The 22,374-nt window shown below is 37.6% G+C and overlaps 2 protein-coding genes across 3 annotated transcripts in view; one reads left to right on the top strand and one right to left on the bottom strand.

Moving 5' to 3' along the window:
* The window catches only part of LOC145539796 (uncharacterized), a 634,383-nt gene that overhangs the window by 75,581 nt on the left and 536,428 nt on the right, over positions 1 to 22,374 (top strand). The gene's annotated exons all lie outside the window — the stretch shown is intronic.
* CPB1 (carboxypeptidase B1) overlaps positions 1 to 22,374 on the bottom strand; it is a 34,789-nt gene that overhangs the window by 11,888 nt on the left and 527 nt on the right. Inside the window, exons 3-9 of the mRNA XM_081573947.1 lie at positions 13,948 to 14,072; positions 7,445 to 7,544; positions 7,255 to 7,356; positions 6,301 to 6,402; positions 3,536 to 3,646; positions 3,360 to 3,450; positions 2,246 to 2,448 (exon numbers count right to left, since the gene is read on the bottom strand). Coding sequence (XP_081430073.1) covers positions 2,246 to 2,448; positions 3,360 to 3,450; positions 3,536 to 3,646; positions 6,301 to 6,402; positions 7,255 to 7,356; positions 7,445 to 7,544; positions 13,948 to 14,072 — 834 coding nt within the window. The remainder of the gene's footprint in view (positions 1 to 2,245; positions 2,449 to 3,359; positions 3,451 to 3,535; positions 3,647 to 6,300; positions 6,403 to 7,254; positions 7,357 to 7,444; positions 7,545 to 13,947; positions 14,073 to 22,374) is intronic.

A 22,374-nucleotide genomic window follows, 5' to 3' on the forward strand; every position in this document is an offset into this window, starting at 1 on the left:
CCTGGCGTGCTGCAGTCCATGGGGTTGCAAAGAGTCAGACACGACTGAGTGGCTGAACTGAGCTGAACTGATTTAAGATGGTAGGCAAAAGTTTAGTCATAGAGAAAAAATTGTTGGAAATTGACTTTTAAATCAATCTGTGTGATATAAGTGCAAATAAGTTTTGTATTTTATCATGCTAAGTATGCATGCATGCATCTTATCACATATCTTATCATGCTCTAAAAAACATAGGAAATAGCATGTCCTTTTCCTTGAATTTATTAGATTTGTGACTGTAAATATAAACATCCAAGGTAAGATTATTTTGTAGTTTGTGTTTTTTTTTTTTTGAGAATTCATTATGAATATTTTACTTTTGTATAGTTCTGTTTCACTTTAGAATTTAAAAACAATCTTGAAGGATAGAATTTCTAGTATGTATTTTTTTCTATTGCCTCTCTTTCCTTGATTTTAAATGGAGAAGTGATTCTTAGAGAAAAGTATCAGTGGATCACAATCTCTGGAGGGACGTAGTAAGAATTTTTCTTGAGATTCTAACGGTAGAACTAACTTGATTCTTTTTTCTAAAGGACAATTTATAGACTTTTAGAGCAATCCAGATACAAGGTTTTTATTGTATGGAGCCAGTGGGGCAAGAAAGTTTTCATTGCTAAAAGAGTTTAGACTTACACCTCAAATAAGAAGTATTGCAACATTGTGAAGCAGTTCCATTCCAAAGAACACTTTAAGCTTTTCTGTGTCAAAGAACACTTTAACACTTCAGCATTAGTCTTTTAGTGTTTATATATTTAAAACTAGTTATTAAGCAAACTGGACATATTAGCTATTGTTATATTTAATGTGGTTTATAATTTTAGTTTTAATATTTTATTTAGTAACTCATTAGTGCTTAGTTTTTATGGCTTTGTCTTTTTCTCTTTTGATATGGTACAGTTTAAACATATTCACATGAATTAAGCAAGCAATGTACCCCCACTTCCTCTCCTCTGGTGGCCAGAAATCTAGGACTGAAATGAGGAGCTGACCATACTCATCTCTGGGACAGCAGGCCTGTGAGCACCCACTGCTGAGAATACTCACAGACTGAGCATTATTGGAAAACTGAAATATTTAATGGTTCCAACTATTGATGTTCTCCTTTGTTTTTTGGCTACAGATAGGGAAAATGGGAAGCTTTTTGGAAAATAGCATTTTTTTTTTTTTAAGAAAAGGACCTGGCCAACTATTAGCTATCAGTTTTCTAAGAGGTTGAGTTATTTTTCCGGTTTCCTCTTCACAAAATATTTACAGCATTACATATTTTATTTGGCCTCTGAAAGACCGAATCTGAAAGTACAAAACAACAATTTCCAGTTGATTAATTTTTGGGCCTTTGAATTTATGCATTTAGGTAAGCCAAATATCTATGTCATTTTCTAAGTGGAATACTTTATATTTTGGCATAAGTCAAATGCTTTAAACCTTATACTTGTTCTTTTAGATCACTGGTTCCAACTTCTGGTAGTCAGATGTTCATAATTAAAAAAAATTGTTGAAGGATTCACATATGCTTATTTTTAAAAAATTTATGCAGGTATACCATATTTAACATGAATATTATAAAACTCATTATTTAACTTTTCACATGGTTGTATTGTGACTCTCCAACAAGATTGCTAATTTTTGAGGCAGGGATACTTAATTTTTTCTCATATCTAGTAAAGACCTATTCACATCATTTGTTTATTGATTGATTTACATCTGTGTCTCACCTAATCCAACAGTGAAATAGGCATTTTAGGATCTTATCACTTAGCTCAACATCAACCAGATATGCCTAGTTCCTATTAACATCTGCCATACTCTGCCTATGTATGTCAAATCCAGTTCGAGGCAGCTTGATAACATTAACTTCTGATGAAGATTATGTATGAAGTGAAGAAACTTTGTTGATTACCCCAGATGCATCTGAAATCATCATATGTGTCAGTGTTGTGGTGAAGCAGGAGGAAGTGGAACTCTTGTTGTTTGGAAGATTAGTGAATGAACCATATGTTGGGGATCATTCTCTGCATGAAAATTATATTTCTTCTAGCCAGTATATCTAGCCAATTTCAGATTCCTTGTAAATCTGTTTTGCTTCTATTACTAAAGATCAACCATGGACCTTCCAGAAATTGTATAATTTTTTTCCCCTAGGAATAGAATTAAAAAAAAGAAAACTCAACAGCAAAATACTGTATCTACCACCATGATGACTTACCAACTCAACGTTGTTTGGGGGGAGTTTGTAATCATAGGAGTAAGGATAGAGCATCATCTGAGAGTAGGAGTGGATTGTCAGGTATGCTTTGATGGAAGAGAGGTGGTTGCGGATGAAATCAGCCACGGCCTTGGTCTCTTTTTCAGACTCTGCAGCAGATCCACAGTAAGTTTCATCACAGGGGTTTGTAGAGGCTCCAATACCTGGAAAAACATGATGCTGTTAATGGCAAGTGGTCATCTACTGATGTTTCTACAGGGCATGTTTCAAAATTTCAAACTACAGTGTTAGAGAGTTAAAAAAATAAGTTGTTTTCACAAGAGTTTTTATAATCATCCCATGTATGTATACATTATAAAGTATATATACTTTTAGTCACAAGATTATGGTGCTTTTAAGCTAACAGGGTAAAAACTTGCATGCGGAATCACCAATATGTCCCTGTGTGTATGCTCAATCTTGTCTGATTGGGACTCCGTGGACTGTAGCCCACCAGGCTCCTCTGTCCATGGAATTTCCCAGGGAAGAATACTGGAGTGGGTTGCTAGCTCTTCCTCCCTGGGACCTTCCACTCAGGGATCAAACCCACGTCTCTTGCGTCTCCTGCATTGGCAGGCAGACTGTTTACCAGTGGTGCCACCTGGGAAACCCTAATGTCCCTGTGTAGTACTAAACGATGAGATCAGTATAGTGTAAGAAAACTAATAAGTAAGGAACAAATACCCATGAGAAATTTCTGTGTTACTGTAATCATTTACTGAGAGATGAATCACAAAATTATAATTCTATCACATTTTTGTTTAAGTAATTGTTTAAATAATTATTTAATCATGATTTCCTCTAGGTTGTACATCCCACAAATAGTAGGGTTATGTCTGGTTTGTTCAGTCTTATGTTTCCAGCATCTAACACAGCTGGGAACACAATAGAATAGGCAATGCCTCTTTATTGACTGAATATATAAACTGTTTATTGTCTGTGCTTTTAGAAACCTGGAATGTGAAAGTATAAAATTTTATAGTTTTTCTTGTTTTTGATGCTGTTGTGTTTTCCTCTGTTATTTTGCTTCCTATGCTTTTCACTATGTGAGCCAAACGGTCAGCCTGATACTTACTGCACCAACCAGCATCAAAATTTCTGTTGAGGTCTGTGCCAGTGCAGGTAGATCCAGCATTGGTGGAGCGGGTCTTTCTCCACATTCGGTTCTGAAAGTGCAGTGTATGGTTAGGACAAGTATAACAGAATGGTTAATTTTAATTTCATAGCTCCTCTTAGTATTGGTTCTTATACCGTGGTCCAGGTGTAGATGTAGCCATCAATGTTGACCACAGGCAAGACATAAAAGTCTAGCTTGTCGAGAAATTCTGTCATGTGGATCTCACTTCCATAGGTCCGAACAGCCTGTATACAAATTACAAAGCAAAATTTTATGGGAAATGGTATGCATTATGCACTGAAATTTACAAAGACTGGACAAATGTTGACTCTGATAACAAAAGTGGTTACCCTTTTTGAGGTAGAGATTATTAATATTGAAAAAAAGCAAATAGCAAAGTATTACTAATAGTTTTGTTTAAAATAGTTTCTGATTCTCTGTTTCTAAGTACTGTATTTTATCCACACATAACTCATTTAGTTATTATTTTTATTTTAACTTTTTAAAGATAGACAAAATTGTAATAAAATTAAAGACTTTTAAAGAACATAAATGCTTATTTCTTTTGAAATAGTAATTGCAATAACTTTTTTTCAAAGTTAGTAGGATATGAGAATAAGGCCTATTCCTAGTAAGTAAGGAATATCTGTGGATGGCTTTGCATGTTCCTTATACTATTATCTAGAAATTTGTTTAATTTTGATGAGACTTCCTGTAGACGGTCTCACTAGAGGAAGTGGCTGACATGGAAGAATGAAGAGGCCTCCCACTGTGAAGTGAGATCACTCTGATGGGTTTTGGAGAGGCTGTCACCAAGTCTCCAAATTGCATGATGATGGAAGTCTTCTTACTCCCCTTTCTTGAGAAAGGAGCTCTGTTAAGGGTCTAGCTCTTCCTGCTAAGTGATGTGGACACTTACGTATGAATGGAGGAGCTTATACTGATTTATTATATTTTCTTAGTCACAGTTCCTCAGCCCCAGGATCATATTAAATTTACCTTCAGCTCTTCCCTAGGCTTGCTTGAATAGATTTTAAAACATTTAAGACTTCTATGTAGTAATGGTTTTTAAATACTCTTTGTGGCTCTACACATGTATGTTTATTAATACATGACAAAGCATGTGCTTTTTAGGTTGGAGGAGGTATAAAGTATGTTTTGTTGGTGGTCTATAATTGGAGGTAACCAAAGTAATGATGAAAGTTCTTTCTCCTAGAGAGCAGATGGTGAGTGTGCATGCTAAATCACTTCACTTGTGTCTGACTCTGCAACCCTATGGACAGTAGTCTGCCAGGCTCCTCTGTCTATGAGATTCTTCAGACAAGAATACTGGGGTGGGTTGCCATGCCTTCCTCTGGGGGATCTTCCCGACCCAGGGGTTGAACACATGTCTCTTGCATCTTCTGCATTGGCAGGCAGATTCTTTACCACTAGCGCCACCTGGGAAGTCCTATAGATGGTGCAATAACTCACTGAAATTAAATGGTGCCAGTTGGACACATAACATGTCTAGACACCAAGAGCCTAATGAATTCATACAGAAAATGCTTTATACAAAAGTATATTGTATATAATAATATTCTTATATTTTTAAAGTACTTCAATATTTTAAATGTAATTTTACTTTTGAGATAATTTTAGAAACTTATAGAAGAGCTGCAAGTACAGGGAGTTCTCATATACCCTTCACCCGGGTTCCCTAAATGTTACCATCTTACATAACCATGGTACAATGATCAAAGTGAAGCAATTAATAATGGTACAGTACTATAAACTATAGACTTTAATTCAGATTTCACTATTTTTTTTTCACTAATGTCCTTTTTCTATTGCAAGATCCAATCTAGGCTCCCACATTGTATTTGGTTGTCATGTCTCCTTAGTCTCTTCTTATCTGTGACAATTCCTTTGACTTTTCATTATGACTTTGACATTGTTAATGAGTACTGGTCTGGGTATTTTACAGAAGGTCCCTCAATTTGAGTTTATTTATTTATTTATTTTGTAATGATTAGAAGGAAGTTGTGCGTTTTGGGAAAGAATACCAAAAAGATGGTTTATCTTCTTAGTGCACAATATCAGGGGTTACATGATAACGATTATATCTTACACTGGTGATGTTACTAGTGTTGTTAACCTGATCACTTGGTTAAGGTAGTCACTGCTAGGTTTCTCTACTATAAATTTTGCTTGTGTAATATAGTATAATACATTTTGGGGGAAATGCTTTGATGCTGCAAATAACCTATTTCTCTTTAAACTTTTACCCCATAATTTTTGTATCCATCTGTAGGTTTTCATGAAGCATTTATTATTATGGTGCTCTAATGATGGCTTTCTGTTTTGCTCATTTGTACATCCATTAGTTGTAATTCTTCCATAAGAAAGAACTGTTCCTTCCTTTTCTTTCTTGACTGAATTATCTTTTTATATCATTTATGGGCTTATGGGTATTTAAAAGAGTTTTCACACATATCTTACCTTGAGCTTTATAAAAGAGTGAAAAACAGTATCATTTACAGTAGGGGCTCCTATGTGTTATTTTCTTTTATTCTGAAATATACACTGATTATTATCTAGGAGATAATGGTCAAGTTAGTGGTTTACCCCAATCACAACTTTTCAATGACCTATTCACTGTACTTACTACCTGTTAGCCTTTTTCGCAAAAGTGGGTGAGAAAATTAAGATGAGTGAAATTCCAATAAATAGAATTTGCTAACTGTTTTAAAATTTTGCCTTATCAAGTTTTCTAGGTGACCTTTATAGCTTGGAACTTGGAATTATGATTTTTTTCTGTGCTGCTATTTTCTTTTATTATAGCTAATTTAGAAGGGATTGATTGAAATAAAAAAATACTTTCTACTTTGCTCTGTCAGTAATCATCCTACATACTGACCTCTCTGACAAACCACTGGCAAAATGCAGGGGAAATCCACTCTCTGGCATGGAAACCACAGTCCATGAAAATGGCGGGCTTATTTGATCCAGGTTTGCCAACCTATTGCAAACAAAAGGAAAAGGAAGACCGTGATTCATCACATTCAGAGGTTAACATTCACTACCTGTCTGGGGTTTGGACTCCACTGGTGACACTTGACAGCAACAAGAGATATATTCCATGATTAAATTAAAACATAATACTTGCACAGTGTATTCTTGCCTATAGACACTCACAGTGTTTAAGCTGGAGGCTGACATGGTTGTTTGTTATTTTTATTAAGCTTGACAAGCTCATATTTTCAGAAGATGCTTGATTACTCTGCTTAATTGTACTCACATGGAGGTTATTTTCTATTGCTATTATTAGATGACATGACCAAGATGACTGGATAAGTAATTAGAAGTAATCATGATTGTTGCTAATATTGTAAGATTTTTTTCTTTTCTCCCACTTATTCCTTGTCTTTTTATTTTCTTCATTAGAGTTGCATAATAAAAATGGCATTAGAGGACAAAAGTAACAAATTGTTGATACGCTGTGTAATGTTATCTGATAGACATGAAGTTTATGAACCTCTTTAGCAAATGGATTTGCAAACAACATCTGGGAGAGGAGAATTCCATCAAGGTAGATGATCATTTACATTGCTTACAGGAATTGTGGTTAAATTTATAGGACTTCTCCTATTTTACTGCATTTTTTCCTTTTGGATAAATCAAGATAATGATTTAAAAATTCACACATGATAAAAGAATCTGGATACTCTGTTTGATTCCCTGAGGGATGTAGGCAGAGAAAGAGTTACAACAATGTTTGAGATGAACATGTCTGTGAAACAGATGTTACTGTGTTAGAATTCATTGATTTAAAGTGCTCAGACATGGCAAGGTTATGGTTAAAAAGGATTACCTTGAGGAGGTATATAGTGTTTCCTAAAAATGTAGTTCCGATGGCACTGCGAGAGATGAGGTCTGGATTTTCACTGGCGACTTGTTCAGTCCATGCCTCTATCTACGAAATGGAACCATTGATGGATTAATGTGACATTCTCAGTTCAGTTCTCAAGGCAATGTCGGTCTAAATCACATATACTTCATACCGTTTCCCATTTGTTGTACTTCTCGTAACTGTGTCCAGTAGTACGGACTCTGCTATCAAACTGAGCCTCCAGCATGGATCTCAGGTTGCTTATCAATACCCTGTAATAAATCAGAGGAAGTGCTCCTGTGAACATAAGCATGTTTCCCAGTGAACATGTGCAACAACCCAGTCTCTGCTAGTCAAATGTGTCCTCTGATTATGCTCTTCAACTTGAGCTACTTGTCTCAGAAAGTGAGAAAATCATTGAGAAGGGTACCAGAGAGTATGAGTAAGGCAGGCTCTTCTTTGGCCCAAACTTGTTTGGCTGTCCTTGGACCTTAAATTTGAAAAATGATTTCCCTGGTATCTGGGGCACTCTGGGTCAGGGCCTTGGGCTGCCGCACAAAGGCATGCCCTCAAGCCTACCTATGGTCTTTCTTGCTCAAGACTTCCCTTGTTTTAGCACTGGAAGTCCCATGTCCCAGCAACCCATTCATTCCCAGGAAAATTGGGACATCCAGTCATCTGAGGCCTTTCTTTAGGGTTTGAGAAAAATACCTAGATGCCTGGAAATTCAGAAATATTAACAAGCTATTAAAGCTTTATTAGACAAAAGAACACTGAGTGTAAAGTACTAGCTTCCACTTGTCTTTCTTTTGGCATGTTTAAAGTAATCTAAGAGTGGCCCTGTAGCAAGGTAATACGAAAATTGCTGACAGAAACTTTGAGGCCTGCTATTTCCTAAAAACGATTATTCGGGTGGAAGTGTATATTATAAGAGGCAAGGGTGAAGGTGTGGGTATGTGTGACTTTGACTTTGTAGCTTCTGAATGGAAAGTGTATTTAGAAGGGACAAAATTTTATGAGCATTAATGTCCTTGGTCATAGCACTGTAAACATTATGGGCAGTAGCTAGCTTGCAGAAACTTCTATTATCCACAGTCAAGCCTTGAAATATTTTTATCTGACACACAGAGAATTGTAGCCGCACATCAAAAGTCTCTTCCGACTGCCCCAAGGGCATTCTGATGAAGTATGTCAGGGACATTCTCCGAACCTCCCTCCTGGTCTCTCCTTCATTTGGTTAACTTGGGCGTGAACTTGCATCTGTTTATGGAAAAATACAGTAAATCAATACTAAATGGTATGGATTTCCTAGCAAGAAGGAAACACTGTCTTAAGGTCTTAACTCTCTTAAGGTAGTATTAAAAAAAAATAAAATGGAAAAGGAGAAGAGTTTAAAATTTATTCTGTGGAAAGAAAATTTCCCACTAAGCACACCCATCAGTACTTTGTTAGTGTTTTCATTTCTATGGTTGCTGTTAGTTAGCACAAACTAAGTGGCTTAAAACAACATGAGTTTATTATTTTATGATTTAGAAGTCCAGCACAGGTCTTGCTGGGGTAAAAATCAGTGTGTCCACAGGGATATGCTCCTTTCTGGAAGCTCTAGGGAAGAATCTGATTCCTTGCCCTTTATAGCTTCTAGAAGCTGCCCACGTTCCTCGGCTGTTTGCCCTGCTCCATTTTCAAAGCCAGAAACAGCAGCTCAAGTCCTTCTCATGTTTCATCACTCTGACCTCCTCTTCTGCCTCTCTCTTCCTCTTGTAAGGACCCCGTGATTACTTGGGGGTCATCTAGAATGCTGCGCTGTATGCTGTGCTCCGTTGCTCAGTCTTGTGTGACTCTTGCAACTCCTAGCCTACCAGGAGTCTGTAGGCTACCAGGACTGCAGCCTACCAGGCTCCTCTGTCCATGGGATTTTCCAGGCAAGAATACTGACTGGAGTGAGTTGCCATTTCCTGTTGTAAGGGATCCTCCCCACCCAGGGATTGAACCTGTGTTTCCTGCATTGGCAGGTGAATTCTTTACTATAAGGCCAGCTGGGAAGCCCATATATTTAGAATAATCTACCTATTTTAAGTTCAGCTGCTTAGCAGCCTTAATTCCATAGCAACCTTAATTCCATATACATTCTTTTCTTTGCCATTAACGTAACACATTCAGATGTTCTAGAGATTGGAATATAGTCCTTTTCTTAGGGCGGGGGCAGTCATTCTGCTTGCTATGGTTAGGAACAATGATTATAATAAGTGATTGTTATTTGATTATATAAGTTAATTATAACACCCAAGTTGGATTGTTAGGAAATAGGGTAGAATTAGGAAGAATCTAGAGTTAGAAATCAAAAGATGAGGGTCATCGTTTTGCCTCATATGTAGATTGGTTTCAGCAAAGTCATTTAATCTCTGGGCCTTACTTTCATAATTTTTATGACGAGTTATTTGGTTAGCTGATATTCAGTGTCCTTTTCAGTTCTAAAATGCAATGACCTGACTCAGATTCATAGGTCTTGGTCATTTATATAGATTTTTTCAAGGTTTATGGAAAAAAGTTAAACTATAGTAAAGTTGCCAGTTATGGGCTTCCCTAGTGACTCATACCGTAAAGAATCTGCCTGTAATGCAGGAGACTCAGCTTTGATCCCTGGGTTGGAAAGATCCCTTGGAGAAGGGAATGGCTACCCACTCCAGTATTCTTGCCTGGAGAATTCCATGGACAGAGGAGCCTGGCAAGTTACAGTCCACGGGGTCACAAAGAGTCAGACATGACTGAGCGACTAACACTTTCACTTTTTCACCTCACCATCTTCATAAACTCCAGGGAAGCAAGTGTCTAGAATTGAGATAGTTTAGGAAAATGATTTTCAAATGTAACTAAAAACTAAAAACAAGCAAAGCCAAAGCAAGCAAAACAAAAACCTTGAAAACCAAAAATCAGTAGGCAGAAACCTTTAAGAAAACAGCTATATTCCAAGATCATCAATTTGAAAGAACAATCCTGGCTGGTAAGTATAAGCTTCTCTAACAGAATGGCAAAACTAAAAATACAAGAGGAAATGGTCAATGACATCCACTTTCCCTTTATCAAGATTTTCCATTTTCAGTGAACAAGTAAAATAATCATCTAGGTCACATGGCTTCTTAATGGGTGCCCAGAGAAAAGAAATCATGAATTAATTGCTCCCAGCCTCAGGACATTCAATAGACATTTGTATCCATACCCATGGTGCTTTCTGACCTACCATGAACCAGCTCTAAATGGAGTAGGAAGTAGGGTTTCCAGAGCATGTTGCAATATCTTTACTTTTTCATCCAATCTTCAGATTCAAATTATTTGGGAGAATAAGTGACTACTTGGAGGTTGGTGTTTTGTTTGGTACTAAAAGGAGACATTCTGTTAGAGTTATTGTTGTGTTAAATATTAAACATTTTCATCAATAATCAAAACAAAGAAGCATAATAAAACCAATTAGATTTAAGATGACACCCAAGAATAAAAGTGTCCTCTAGTAAGTTACAAAAGACTATCAGAATGAGGTTGAAATGTGGTGCTGATTTTTGCCTGAAGGTAAGGGATTGACCTTAAATGAACCCTTCCAGCCCTATGATTATTTGATTTTATTAGATTTAGGATAAAGCACTACTTTAGCTATATTACAAAATATTATTACTAAATAATGAGCTTCTATTACAGGAGATTAAAACAATGCCTCTTAATGTAACAGGGACTGCATTACAGCTCCAAAGTACAGAGGCATGTACACTATTTTATACTTTTATATGTTTCTTTTGTAGTGCTATCCAACTTCTTTTTTTTCAAGTTTGCATGCAAATTAGATAAGAGACTCCCAACAAAGCAAGAAATACAATGTCTGAGGAGGAGAGACATGACAGTTTTCTCCCCCTTTTAGATTCCTGAAAATGGAGTATTTGGTCACTTCCCAGACTACACATCCATTGCCACTGAAGAACATTACTGTGTACACATTGTTATCCAAGGACACTTTACTATTCAGATCTGCAATATGCAGAAAAATATTACAGATAGAAAGCAACAATCAGTCTCTTCCTGGATTGGGTAGGACATAGACCCACCGAAAGGTTCTGTCAACGTTCAGAACCATAAGTGCGAGATTTACACCATTCAATTCTTAGTCTTTGTGTACCTAGGGTACAACATAAGCATTTAAAAATATAGTTATTTTCCTTGGTGCACACATTTTGAATTTTTTCCCATGGTAATTCAGAATCTGATTAAAACTACCAACTGATGCAAGTCTTGGTGAAGAGAGCTGGAATCACTGAAAAATCTGAAAAGCTGTTTTGGTGAAACGTGTGCAGTTATTTTCCTTGGTGCACACATTTTGAATTTTTTCCCATGGTAATTCAGAACCTGATTAAAACTACCAACTGATGCAAGTCTTGATGAAGAGAGCTGGAATCATTGAAAAATCTGAAAAGCTGTTTTGGTGAAACGTGTGCAGTAAATGTTTCCTCTTACATAGAAAGTGAAAATGTTAGTTGCTCAATTGTGTCCGACTCTTTGCGACTCCATGGACTGTAGCTGGCCAGGCTCCTCTCTCCATGGTTTTCTCAAGGCTAGAATGCTGGAGTGGGTTGCCATTCCCTTCTACAGGGGATCTTCTCGACCCAGGTATTGAACCTGGGTCTCCTGCACTGCAGGCAGATTCTTTACTGTTTGAGCCACCAGGGAAGCCCGTTACATAGAAAAACTGCAAATTCTTGCTGGCAGGAAACCATCTAAATACACATTAGCTACCATACAAGGTAATAATGGGATGCCCAGGGACTGCTTGCATCCCTGGCAAAGATATTGCTGGTGTGCTTCTACAGGATTTCTAGGGACTTATTATTACTTAATATTTAGAAAATTATAAGCCACTAATGTGCTAAGCAAAAATTAACAAGATCTTGTCCTCAGGGAACATCCTGTGTTCTACATGAGACAGCATTCATACATAGTTCCCTAAAAGTTTACCTGGTATAAAAGTGCATGAATTTTCTACCTGCTAAAAGAAGACTGATACTCAATTAGAAGCTGTTCTACCATTTTGTGGTCTGAGTAGAATAAGGACATCAATTCAAGCGACTAGGGTTAGCTTATGGTCGCTGATCTTCCTTTTGTTTTTCTTGAAGACTTTTAGAGAAACTGTCATGTTTTTGAACATTATTGAGGGCTCCTAAAGGCTAGGATTTTAGAAGTCCTTCCTAGTGTAATGAAAAGAGCAAAATATCACAGACATGAATCTCAGTCACATTTTGAAACTTACTGCATTATATCTTTGTTTTAAAAAGATAGTCAATTCTTAAGGTCACATTTTGACACTTCCCTCAGGCTGAAGCAGATAGCTAAGCTGTGTGAAGTATGATAATGGGGTTAAACAAAACAGTTTCTGTTCACCTTTAAAAAATGTATGATCTCCCTCTTTATGCAGTAGTACGAATAGTAAACCATAGCGGCATTCACAGTGATAACAATGTCAGTTGCAATTTATTTATATATTGTTTAGTTTCATCTTCACAACAGCCCTTTGAAAGTGGTATTATATTTATCTTCACTTTATGAAAATACGATTCTAAGGATCCTTTCTTTATAAAGTCAAGGAAACTGAAGCTCAGAAAGGTTAAGCAAATTATCCAATATCACACAGCCAGGAAGTTGAAGACTTGGGATTTCAGTCTTCTTGTGTATTTTTTTCCCAAAGCATTTGCTTGTTGCATTATTCTGCACCACTTCTCCTGATGGAGGTGAAGATTTTATAGGTGATAATTTTGATATCTTTACTGGCATAAATACTATTCTATATTTTTAAGATGTAAAAAATAATAGAAAATTTCTGTGAAAATTATGTAGGTCAGTTTCTCAAAATGTAATGGAGACTTGTGCTTATGTTTGGGGATTGTCGGATAAATATTTGATGGTTCAGGACTGGAGCTGGAGACTGTTTCTTTGCTCCTCGCTGACTCACTCTTTGGAGGAAAAACTCTGCTTTAGACTAAAGACTAAAGTTGAATTTTTCTACTTTAGTCATTTAATTTGGTTATTCCCACCTTCCCTTAAATGAAGATGGAGGGAAGTTCTAAGTCTAAGCATCAAGTCTGTTCTCTGCCTGGAGTGTGATTTTTTTCCTTGTCTTGTCTGGCTAACTCATCAGTCTTTTAATTCTCAGTTGAAGGCTCCTTTCCTAGTATGGCCCCCTGTGATCCTTCAACTTAATCTATTCACCTGCATCTCTAGCTCTTCACTCTTCTTGACATCTATTAAAGGTATTGCAATCCTTTGTTCATTTTCCTGTGAAGGGGGCGGGTCCTATCTTTTTTCCCAGCATTTATTGTATGATAGATTGGTGCTCACTATCTATTTGTTGGATCAACAGATGGACAACTGCCTTCACTTAGGAGAACATTGTGAACTAGGAGCAGGTCAAATATCTGGCTAAAAATTTGGGATTCTAGAGCCAGGCCTGTTTTTATTAGGGCAATAATTCAACACAAAGTCTCTCAGGCCTAACGTCATCAGACTTGAAATTCAGGGCCAGCTCTGCCATGACCTTTGTGTGGGGCCCTGAGGAGGCCAGTGTCTTGGTCTTATTGTTATCTTCCTGGGATGAGAGCATACCTGACAGAGAATTTTCATAACCATAAAACATAAGCTTACTCATATTGTAGTCCGTTCTGCCCCAGAAAGTCTTCCACAGTGACAGTATCTTCTGCTTTAACGTGGAAGTCAACTGTACTGTGAGGTTTGATTTGTGTGACTGAATCTGGTTTCCAGAAATCCAGCTGAATAATGAATAAGACATATTGTATCAGATACCAATAATTCAATGGGTGAATCATCACTAGCGAGCACATTACCCCCGTGAATTATTATGAATCAAATTATCCATGAAATCTCTTATAAATATCTCCTTTATATATCTCCTTTATTTTTGAGTGGACAAAAGTTGGGACCAAGCAGTTGGATGTCAATAAAAGTGTTTATACACACATACATACATAGCATTAATTATCAACAAGCATGAAGAGCATATGATTATCTCCCATAATGGTATTTAATTGAAGTGTTCTATAACTGCTGTCTTCTGTTTATTGATTTTCTAGAGCAGTTGCTTATTGGTCATAGCAGTGTTTGTGGTAATGGATATATGTGATAAATGAATGATGCTGAATTACCTGGAGCCCAAAATTTAATAGAGAGAAATGGAGCTTTCCCTTTTACTTTTTAGTGAACTCATTGTATGAGTTTCTCTTGGAACTCAGTGCCGTACAAGTCACACTAATGTGGGAACCAGACCATCCCTGACCTGTGGAGAATCCATCAGTGAGGAAAATTGTAACTTTCCACGATGGTCATCTTGGCACCATGGACAGAAACAAGATAGTCTCAAGAATCCACCAGTGTGCTGACATTTTCATTTGTTCAATTATTTGTCAACCATCACTGAGGACCTACTATGTGACAGATTATATTTTCTTGGGCTCCAAAAGCACTGTGGATGGTGACTGCAGCCATGAAATTAAAAGATGCTTGCTCCTAGGAAGAAAAGCTATGACCAACCTAGACAGCATAATAAAAAGAAGAGACATTACACAAAGTCAAAACTATGATTTTTCCAGTAGTCATATATGGATATGAGAGTTGGACCATAAAGTTCAGTTCAGTTCAGGTCTGTGGCTGAGTCGTGTCTGACTCTTTGTGACCCCATGGACTGCAGCACGCCAGGCATCCCTGTCCATCACCAACTCCCAGAGTTTACTTAAACTCATGTCCATTGAGTCGGTGATGCCATCCAACCATCTCATCCTCTGTCATCCCCTTCTCCTCCTGCCTTCAATCTTTCCCAGCATCAGGGTCTTTTCCAATGAGTCAGCTCTTTGCATCAGGTGGCCAAAGTTTTGGAGTTTCAGCTTCAACATCAGTCCTTCCAATGAACACCCAGGACTGATCTCCTTTAGGATGGACTGGTTGGATCTTCTTGCAGTCTAGGGGACTCTTAAGAGTCTTCTCCAACACCACAGTTCAAAAGAGTCAATTCTTTGGCACTCAGCTTTCTTTATAGTCCAACTCTCACATCCTTACATGACTACTGGAAAAACTTTAGCCTTGCCTTGACTAGACAAACCTTTGTTGGCAAGTCATGTCTCTGCTTTTTAATATGCTGTCTAGGTTGGTCATAACTTTTCTTCCAAGGAGTAAATGTCTTTTAATTTCATGGCTGCTGTCACCATCTGCAGTGATTTTGGAGCCCCCAAAAATAAAGTCAGCCACTGTTTCCATTGTTTCCCCACTATTTGCCATGAAGTGATTGGACCAGATGCCATGATCTTAGTTTCCTGAATGTTGAGCTTTAAGCCAACTTTTTCACTCTCCTCTTTCACTTTCAAGAGGCTCTTTAGTTCTTCACTTTCTGCCATAAGGGTGGTGTCATCTGCATATCTGAGGTTATTGATATTTCACCTGGCAATCTGACTGGAGAAGGGAATGGCAAACCACTTCAGTATTCTTTCCTTGAGAACCCCATGAACAGTATAAAGAAGGCTGAGCACCAAAGAATTGAGTCTTTTGAACTGTGGTGTTGGAGAAGACTCTTGAGAGTCCCTTGGACTGTAAGGAGATCCAACCTGTCCATCCTAAAGGCAATCAGTCCTGAAAATTCATTGGAAGGACTGATGGTGAAGCTGAAGGTCCAGTACTTTGGCCACCAGATGCAAAGAACTGACTCATTGGAAAAGACCCTGATGCTGGAAAACATTGAAGGCAGGAGGAGAAGGGGATGACAAAGGACGAGATGGTTGGGTGACATCACTGACTCAATGGACGTGAGTTTGGGCACACTCTGGGAAGTAGTGAAGGACAGGAAAGTCTGACGTGCTGCTGTCCATGGGGTTGCAAAGAGTCAGACATGACTGAGTGACTGAACAACAACAATAAAGAACAACTATGTCCTAGGCTCTGCACCTGAGACTAGGAACACACTCATGAGCAAATCAAACATGGGGAGATTTTAGAGGCAATTACGCACAAAGGTAGGATGACATATTTGATAATTCCGATGTTTTTCTTTGTGGATGTGTGGTTTCAAATCTCCTTTTTTCCTTGGGAAAATGTTAACCAAGGACATCTTGCCTCTAACAGGTCTCTGATTTTCTGTTCTTTCCTTGAGCTGAATAAAAGCCTAGAAGCCTAAGGTGACCCTGACATTGGATCATTCTGTGCTCTTTGTCTCCCCCAGTACCTGTTCAGATATTTATGAGCTAATCTCAGGCTAGAGATGTGGCAGGTGGTGATATTTAGGACTGTTGCTTTGGAACTTGGGAGTTTGGGCAGACTTAGAGGTTGTTAAATAGAAACTGATGATGTAAGATATTAAGATGACTCAATTTTAGATATGCCTGTGGAGAACCCAGTTGCCTATCTCCCGTCCTGGTAATCTTCCAGCTACTGCAGATGTCTAGAGGATGCTGAATCATGAGTCAGGGTCATAGGGAATGTTAGCGCAGTGGGAGGTGTGACATTAGGATTACACAGGAGGGATTTCAGAAGAAAGAGAGTGAGTGTGGTTGTCATTAAGTTGCTGAAAGGAGAGAGTATTGATAATTTGATAAGGATTGGCTACTGAATGTGATGAGAAGATAAAGATGAGACGTTAAAAGATAGTGAAGGAAGCTTATCATGATAAAGATAGAGAAAGGAAGAGCTGGTGATGAATTCTAGTTAGCGAGCACTGTAGAAAGAAGGGCCATGAAGACAAGCACGTTATAGGAGAAGTTTTTAAAAGTTAACTCTGGGGCTTCTCTGGTGGCTCAGTGGAGAATGAGACTCTGCCTGCCAATTCAGGAAACACGGGGTTCAATCCCTGATCTTCAAAGGTCCCCCATGCCCCAGGGCAACTAAGCTCATGCACCACAACTACTGAGCCTGCTCTCTAGAACCCAGGAACCTCAACTACTGAGCTCATGAGCCACAATTATTGAAGTGCATGTGCCTTAGAGCCTGTGCTCTTCAACAAGAGAAGCCACTGCAATAAGAAACTCGTGCACTGCAACTACAGAGTAGCCCCCACTTACCGCAACTAGAGAAAGCCCATGCAGCAATGAAGACCCAATACAGCCAAAATAAAAAAATAAACAACAGTACCAAAAAGTTAACCATGAATGTGTGTTCTTCATAAATATCTGTCATTCCATGGTGGGATGGGAGAGGGAGGTGTATCTTGATTACAGACACAGAGGTTTAGAATTGGTAAAGAACATAATGTTCTCCAAGCACATGTAGGCAATTAGACAGTGCCCTACTCACACAACACTGGGACCTTTTAGTGTTCCTCAGGAGACTCCTCACTGCCAAGATCTACATATCTGTGCTTGAAAGCTCTCCCAGAACTGCAAAAGGCCTAACAGCTCACAGCAGGCAGGAGCTGCCAAAGAAGCACTTTCCAGAGAAGTGCTTAATCAATGACCCTAGAAAGGAAGTGTCTAAATATTCCAATTCTCTCACTTCTCAGGTGGGATAATTTTGCAGTGTGTGGTTTGCACCCTTTCCTAGAGTTTCTCTGTCGGATGAAGCTCTAGTCATCCTGTATGCTAGCCGACTTTGTAGTGCCCCTTCTGTTGGCTGCCCTCCTTTATCTGCATCGCTCCTCACTTCTCTACCCAGGCTCCCTTTACTTTCCAAGTGAAATCTGCCGTTGAATCTTTGTCTAAGGATCTGCTCTGGAAGAAGCTATGTTAAGAAGTTAGCTTTCCACCTAGAGTAACACAACATCCTTGGTGATAGTTCTAATACAATCTTGAATATATCTAGTACTGCTTCAGAACAGCCTAATTGCCTTATAGATGGTTTTCTTTTTGATATTAAATTGAAAGTTGCCTTCCCTAATCTTTTAACCTCTTGTCCATCTGTCTTGGCTCTGCCAAATATTGGTGTGTGTGTATATATATGTATATATATATATACACACATATACATACATATATAAAAAATATATATATATTTTACAAATGAGATAGAGAAATCTCATAAACATGTTTGACAAAGGACTTGCTGACCTAACCTGAAATCTCTTAAAACCTTCAGTTTGACGAGGAGAAAATTGGTCAGCAAACATACATCCAACACTATGGAGTCCTACAAATATGATGGATACTTACTAACCTGGGCTTAGTAACCAGTGCTTCTTAAGAGACATGGAGCCAAAAATCAGGAAGATCATAGCCCCTAAGATGTTTTTAATGCATTAAGTATGGTTACAAATAATAAACTTAAAACATTAGCACAAAGAGATAAATATAAATTTCAATAATTACCAACACTTTGTGAGTGAGATCTATGTTTAAAATATGGAAGTAGAGTAAAATATATGATCTGAGCTGTGGGGAATTGAATTATAAGTTAAGGAGTTGCCACTAGTGGTAAAGAGTCCACCTGCCAATGCAGGAGACAAAAAAAACACAGATTCGATCCCTGGGTCGGAAGATCCCCTGGAGTGGGAAATGGCAACCCATTCCAGTATTCTCGCCTGAAAAATTCCATGGACATAGTAGTCTGGTGGGCTACAAGTCTGTGGGGCCACAAATAGTCAGACATGGCTGAGCAACTGAGCACATACACATACACAGATACACAGATTGAGGTTGTAAATTTATAAATCCACTTATCTGAGTAACAAAGAACCATAAAGAATATTTGTTGGAAGATAAAGGAATAACTCTAAGTGATAGCACTGTGAGAATGTCAACTAAACCATCCATCTGGCTAATAACCAAAGAGTCCGTCCTAAAATGTGATACAAAACCAGCGCAAAAACAAGATAAAGTAGTGTATTCACCTTATATTCTTTTGGGAATAAGAAGGACATGCAAACAAATTAATAATTATGTTGGATAATGTCTGTTCTTCACATATTTACACATATTTGTTTCTTCACATTGTGTTTGACTGTAAATTCAGCATAGGATTAACTCTTAATTTATCTTGATGGAATTTTCCTTTCTTGTTGGAAGAGGTGATAACTAGGTCTAGTTCCAGACAGTGGGGAGGAACTTAACAAGTATAATAGGAGTGATGGAACATTAGAAGACTGTAACCACGTTACTTTGGTTGTGTACCTGAATCTAGAGAAACAGAGTTCAGGAAAGTATAGAGAGAAGAGGATAGGTTTTGTGGTGAATGCCTCTAATAAAGGAACAAGAAGGTAAAAGAAAACCTTTATTATACAATTAAATAATGAAAAGAGGGAGGCTACTAAAGTCCAGTGTGGTCACAGGTCTCTTCAATACATTCAACTTTTAAAAGGACATGTTCAAAAGCTGGGAGGAAGGACACATGGCCAAGGATGAATACACAGACTAGATGCCCTTGTAATGATCTTATCAGGAAGGCTACAGTCCAGAATATGCTATACTTGCAAGATTACTAAGAAGAGTAAAACCTCTTTTTCAATCACATTGGAAGTAGAATGAATAAAGAAGAAACATGCTGTCTCATGGCTTGGAGCTAAAGCATAATGTTTGCAGCTGAAGAGACGAAGTAACCTTATTTAACTCTTGTGTGGCTTTTGTCTTTTCTAAGGAGTTACACTATCTCTTATTTTTTCCTACTTCTACTGAGAGATGAAATTACCCTCAGTAAATAATTTTTCACATGTTAAGATTTTAGGAGAAATACCTTCTTTGGAAAGAGAACTTTGAGGCCCAGGTTAGATAAGGAGAGAAGGGATTATACTGGTCATGTAAATTACGTTCAGAATCCTGGATCTCATGGTGGTCATAATAACAAACACATAGTTTTTACTATGTAAATTCTTTCCAAGTGCTTTACTTATATTAGTTCTTTTAAATCTCACAAAATTCTGTAAGGTAGATGGTCTTATTCTCCTTATTTGAGACATGAGATGGTTGAGACCCAGAGAAGTGTCCAAGGTCCAGCTAGCAAGTGATAGAGCCAGGAATTGAACCCAGGAAATATGAGTCCAGATTCTCTGCTCTTGACTACTAGAAAGTGCTGAATTTTAGGTAACTAAAAAGGCAGAGGATGTGACTGCAAAACTTTTTCTCAGCAATCTTAGAGGAATCAGAGCTTGACGGGATCGCTGAAAAGTGGAGGGGGCATGTCTTGGATTTCATAAACAAGAAGACAGGTGAATCTCAGAAGCAGGATCTCCCAGGGCCTGGCATGGATACTGGCAAAGTTAACTGGAAGCATATGAGCTGTGAATGCTCAGAAAAGGGAGCTGTGATCCTTGGGAGCCAGCACAGTGTACAGCAAGAGTAAGTCAAGCCCAATTAACTTCATGTGATGATTGAAAGAAAACACTAGCCCGCCAGAGTGCTGAATCTGGATCTTAGCAAAATGTTTGACCAAGTCTCTACATTTACATTCTTCTTTATAAGCTGGAAAGCACAGTGTTAGCTGTAGGTAACACCACAGTAGCATGGATAGGAGAGAAAACTCATCTGAGATGCGTTGATTTATCATCACTTTCAGTGCTTACTTAACTGCATCTGGCATACTGGAGACTCTTGATAAATAGATATTAAGAGAATGAATCATGGAAGATGCCCCTAATTCTGTACTGACCCTTTACTTACTTAATATTTTTACTCTATCCATGACAAAGGTAAAAGTCAAGAAGACATGTTTATCAAGCTTGCTGGTGATGTGAAGTTAGGGCAAATTATTTCCCTGAGTGAATTCATTTTTAAAACTGTCTCAGTATGCAATAAAGGTAATTTTTAACTGACTAAATATATAATAAAATCCTGCAGTTAGGTTAAAACATCAATTAGGCAAGTCTAGAAGGAAGAATACCTTGCTTCATGTGAGAAAAAAACTACCCTGATAGCTTTGATCGGCATTAGGTTTACTATAAGCTAAGAGCCTTCTAACTGTTCAAGCTGTAAAAAGAGTCTCATACCTCATTAGTAAGTGTCTGCTTTACAAATGAAAGCAGACAGTGGCCCTACACTATGTATTAATCAGAGTACACCTGGAGGTCCATTGTCAATTCTGAGAGCTACATTTAAAAAAAATAAATATAGACAGAAAGATTGAGCTATGTCCAGAAGTGACCAGAAAGACCAAGAGTCTGTAAACCCGTGCCAAGAGTATTAATAAATCTCAGAAGTGAGATAGTATTTGACTCAGCTAGGTCCAATGGGTCAAGGTTAAGGTAGTTTTCAGCTCAGTGAAAACATCTGGACTGGACTTTGAGTGGTTTGTAAGGCAAATGCTACTTTGAAAAAGTATTCCTACTATCCTTGGAAGTACTCAAACAAGTTTTACTAGGGCTAGCAACCAGAGATGCTATTTCCACTGAAGAAGTTCAAATTTGAGTGGAAGCCTGCAATAGATGACTTCAAATTCTCTTTCATATCTAACCTTCTGAATCTGTTTCAGTTTATGATACTCTCTACCTTTTTTTTCCCTCCACATCTTAAAAGCTAAAAAGATAACTATAGAAAGATAATGGATGGATAGATAGATAGATACTTAGGAGCTAGTAGAATGTTTTGGTTTTTATTTTTTTATTTTTTATTTTTTGCATGTTTTGGTTTTTATATTAATGAAAAGACAGCATTGGATCAAGTAAACTATTTGTGGTCTACAATAGCTCCCTGCCACTAATATATATATATATATATATATATATATATATATATACATATACACTAATATATATATACACACATACACTTATATATATATATATATAATTTAAAATGTCAGTTTTAACCCCATAATACAGTAAATTAAAAAAAAAATAAAGTAGCCTAGAGATTTTGGTTTCTTAATAGTAAAATAAAAGTATGAAAATCACTCATGACTTTTTATCATTTTTACCCCCTTCAAGTCCTATCATTAAGAGGGCCTGAATCAAGGTCGTGAAAACTCAAGCTTTTTGATTTGGAATGAAAGAAAATCAAAGAGAACAGATGATACATGGGATGTGGAAATAAATTTCAAGTTGGACCAAAGCCCAGTTTTTCTGTAATATCCAAGTTGATCATTTTTCTCTTTGACTTAGAAGGGAAGTTGCTATACATTAGATGTTCTTTGACCTTTGCAACAATTTTGACTCAT

The sequence above is a fragment of the Giraffa tippelskirchi genome, chromosome 2, assembly GCF_054371585.1.
Source record: "Giraffa tippelskirchi isolate mGirTip1 chromosome 2, T2T-mGirTip1v1.2.pri, whole genome shotgun sequence".
Classification (NCBI taxonomy): domain Eukaryota; kingdom Metazoa; phylum Chordata; class Mammalia; order Artiodactyla; family Giraffidae; genus Giraffa; species Giraffa tippelskirchi.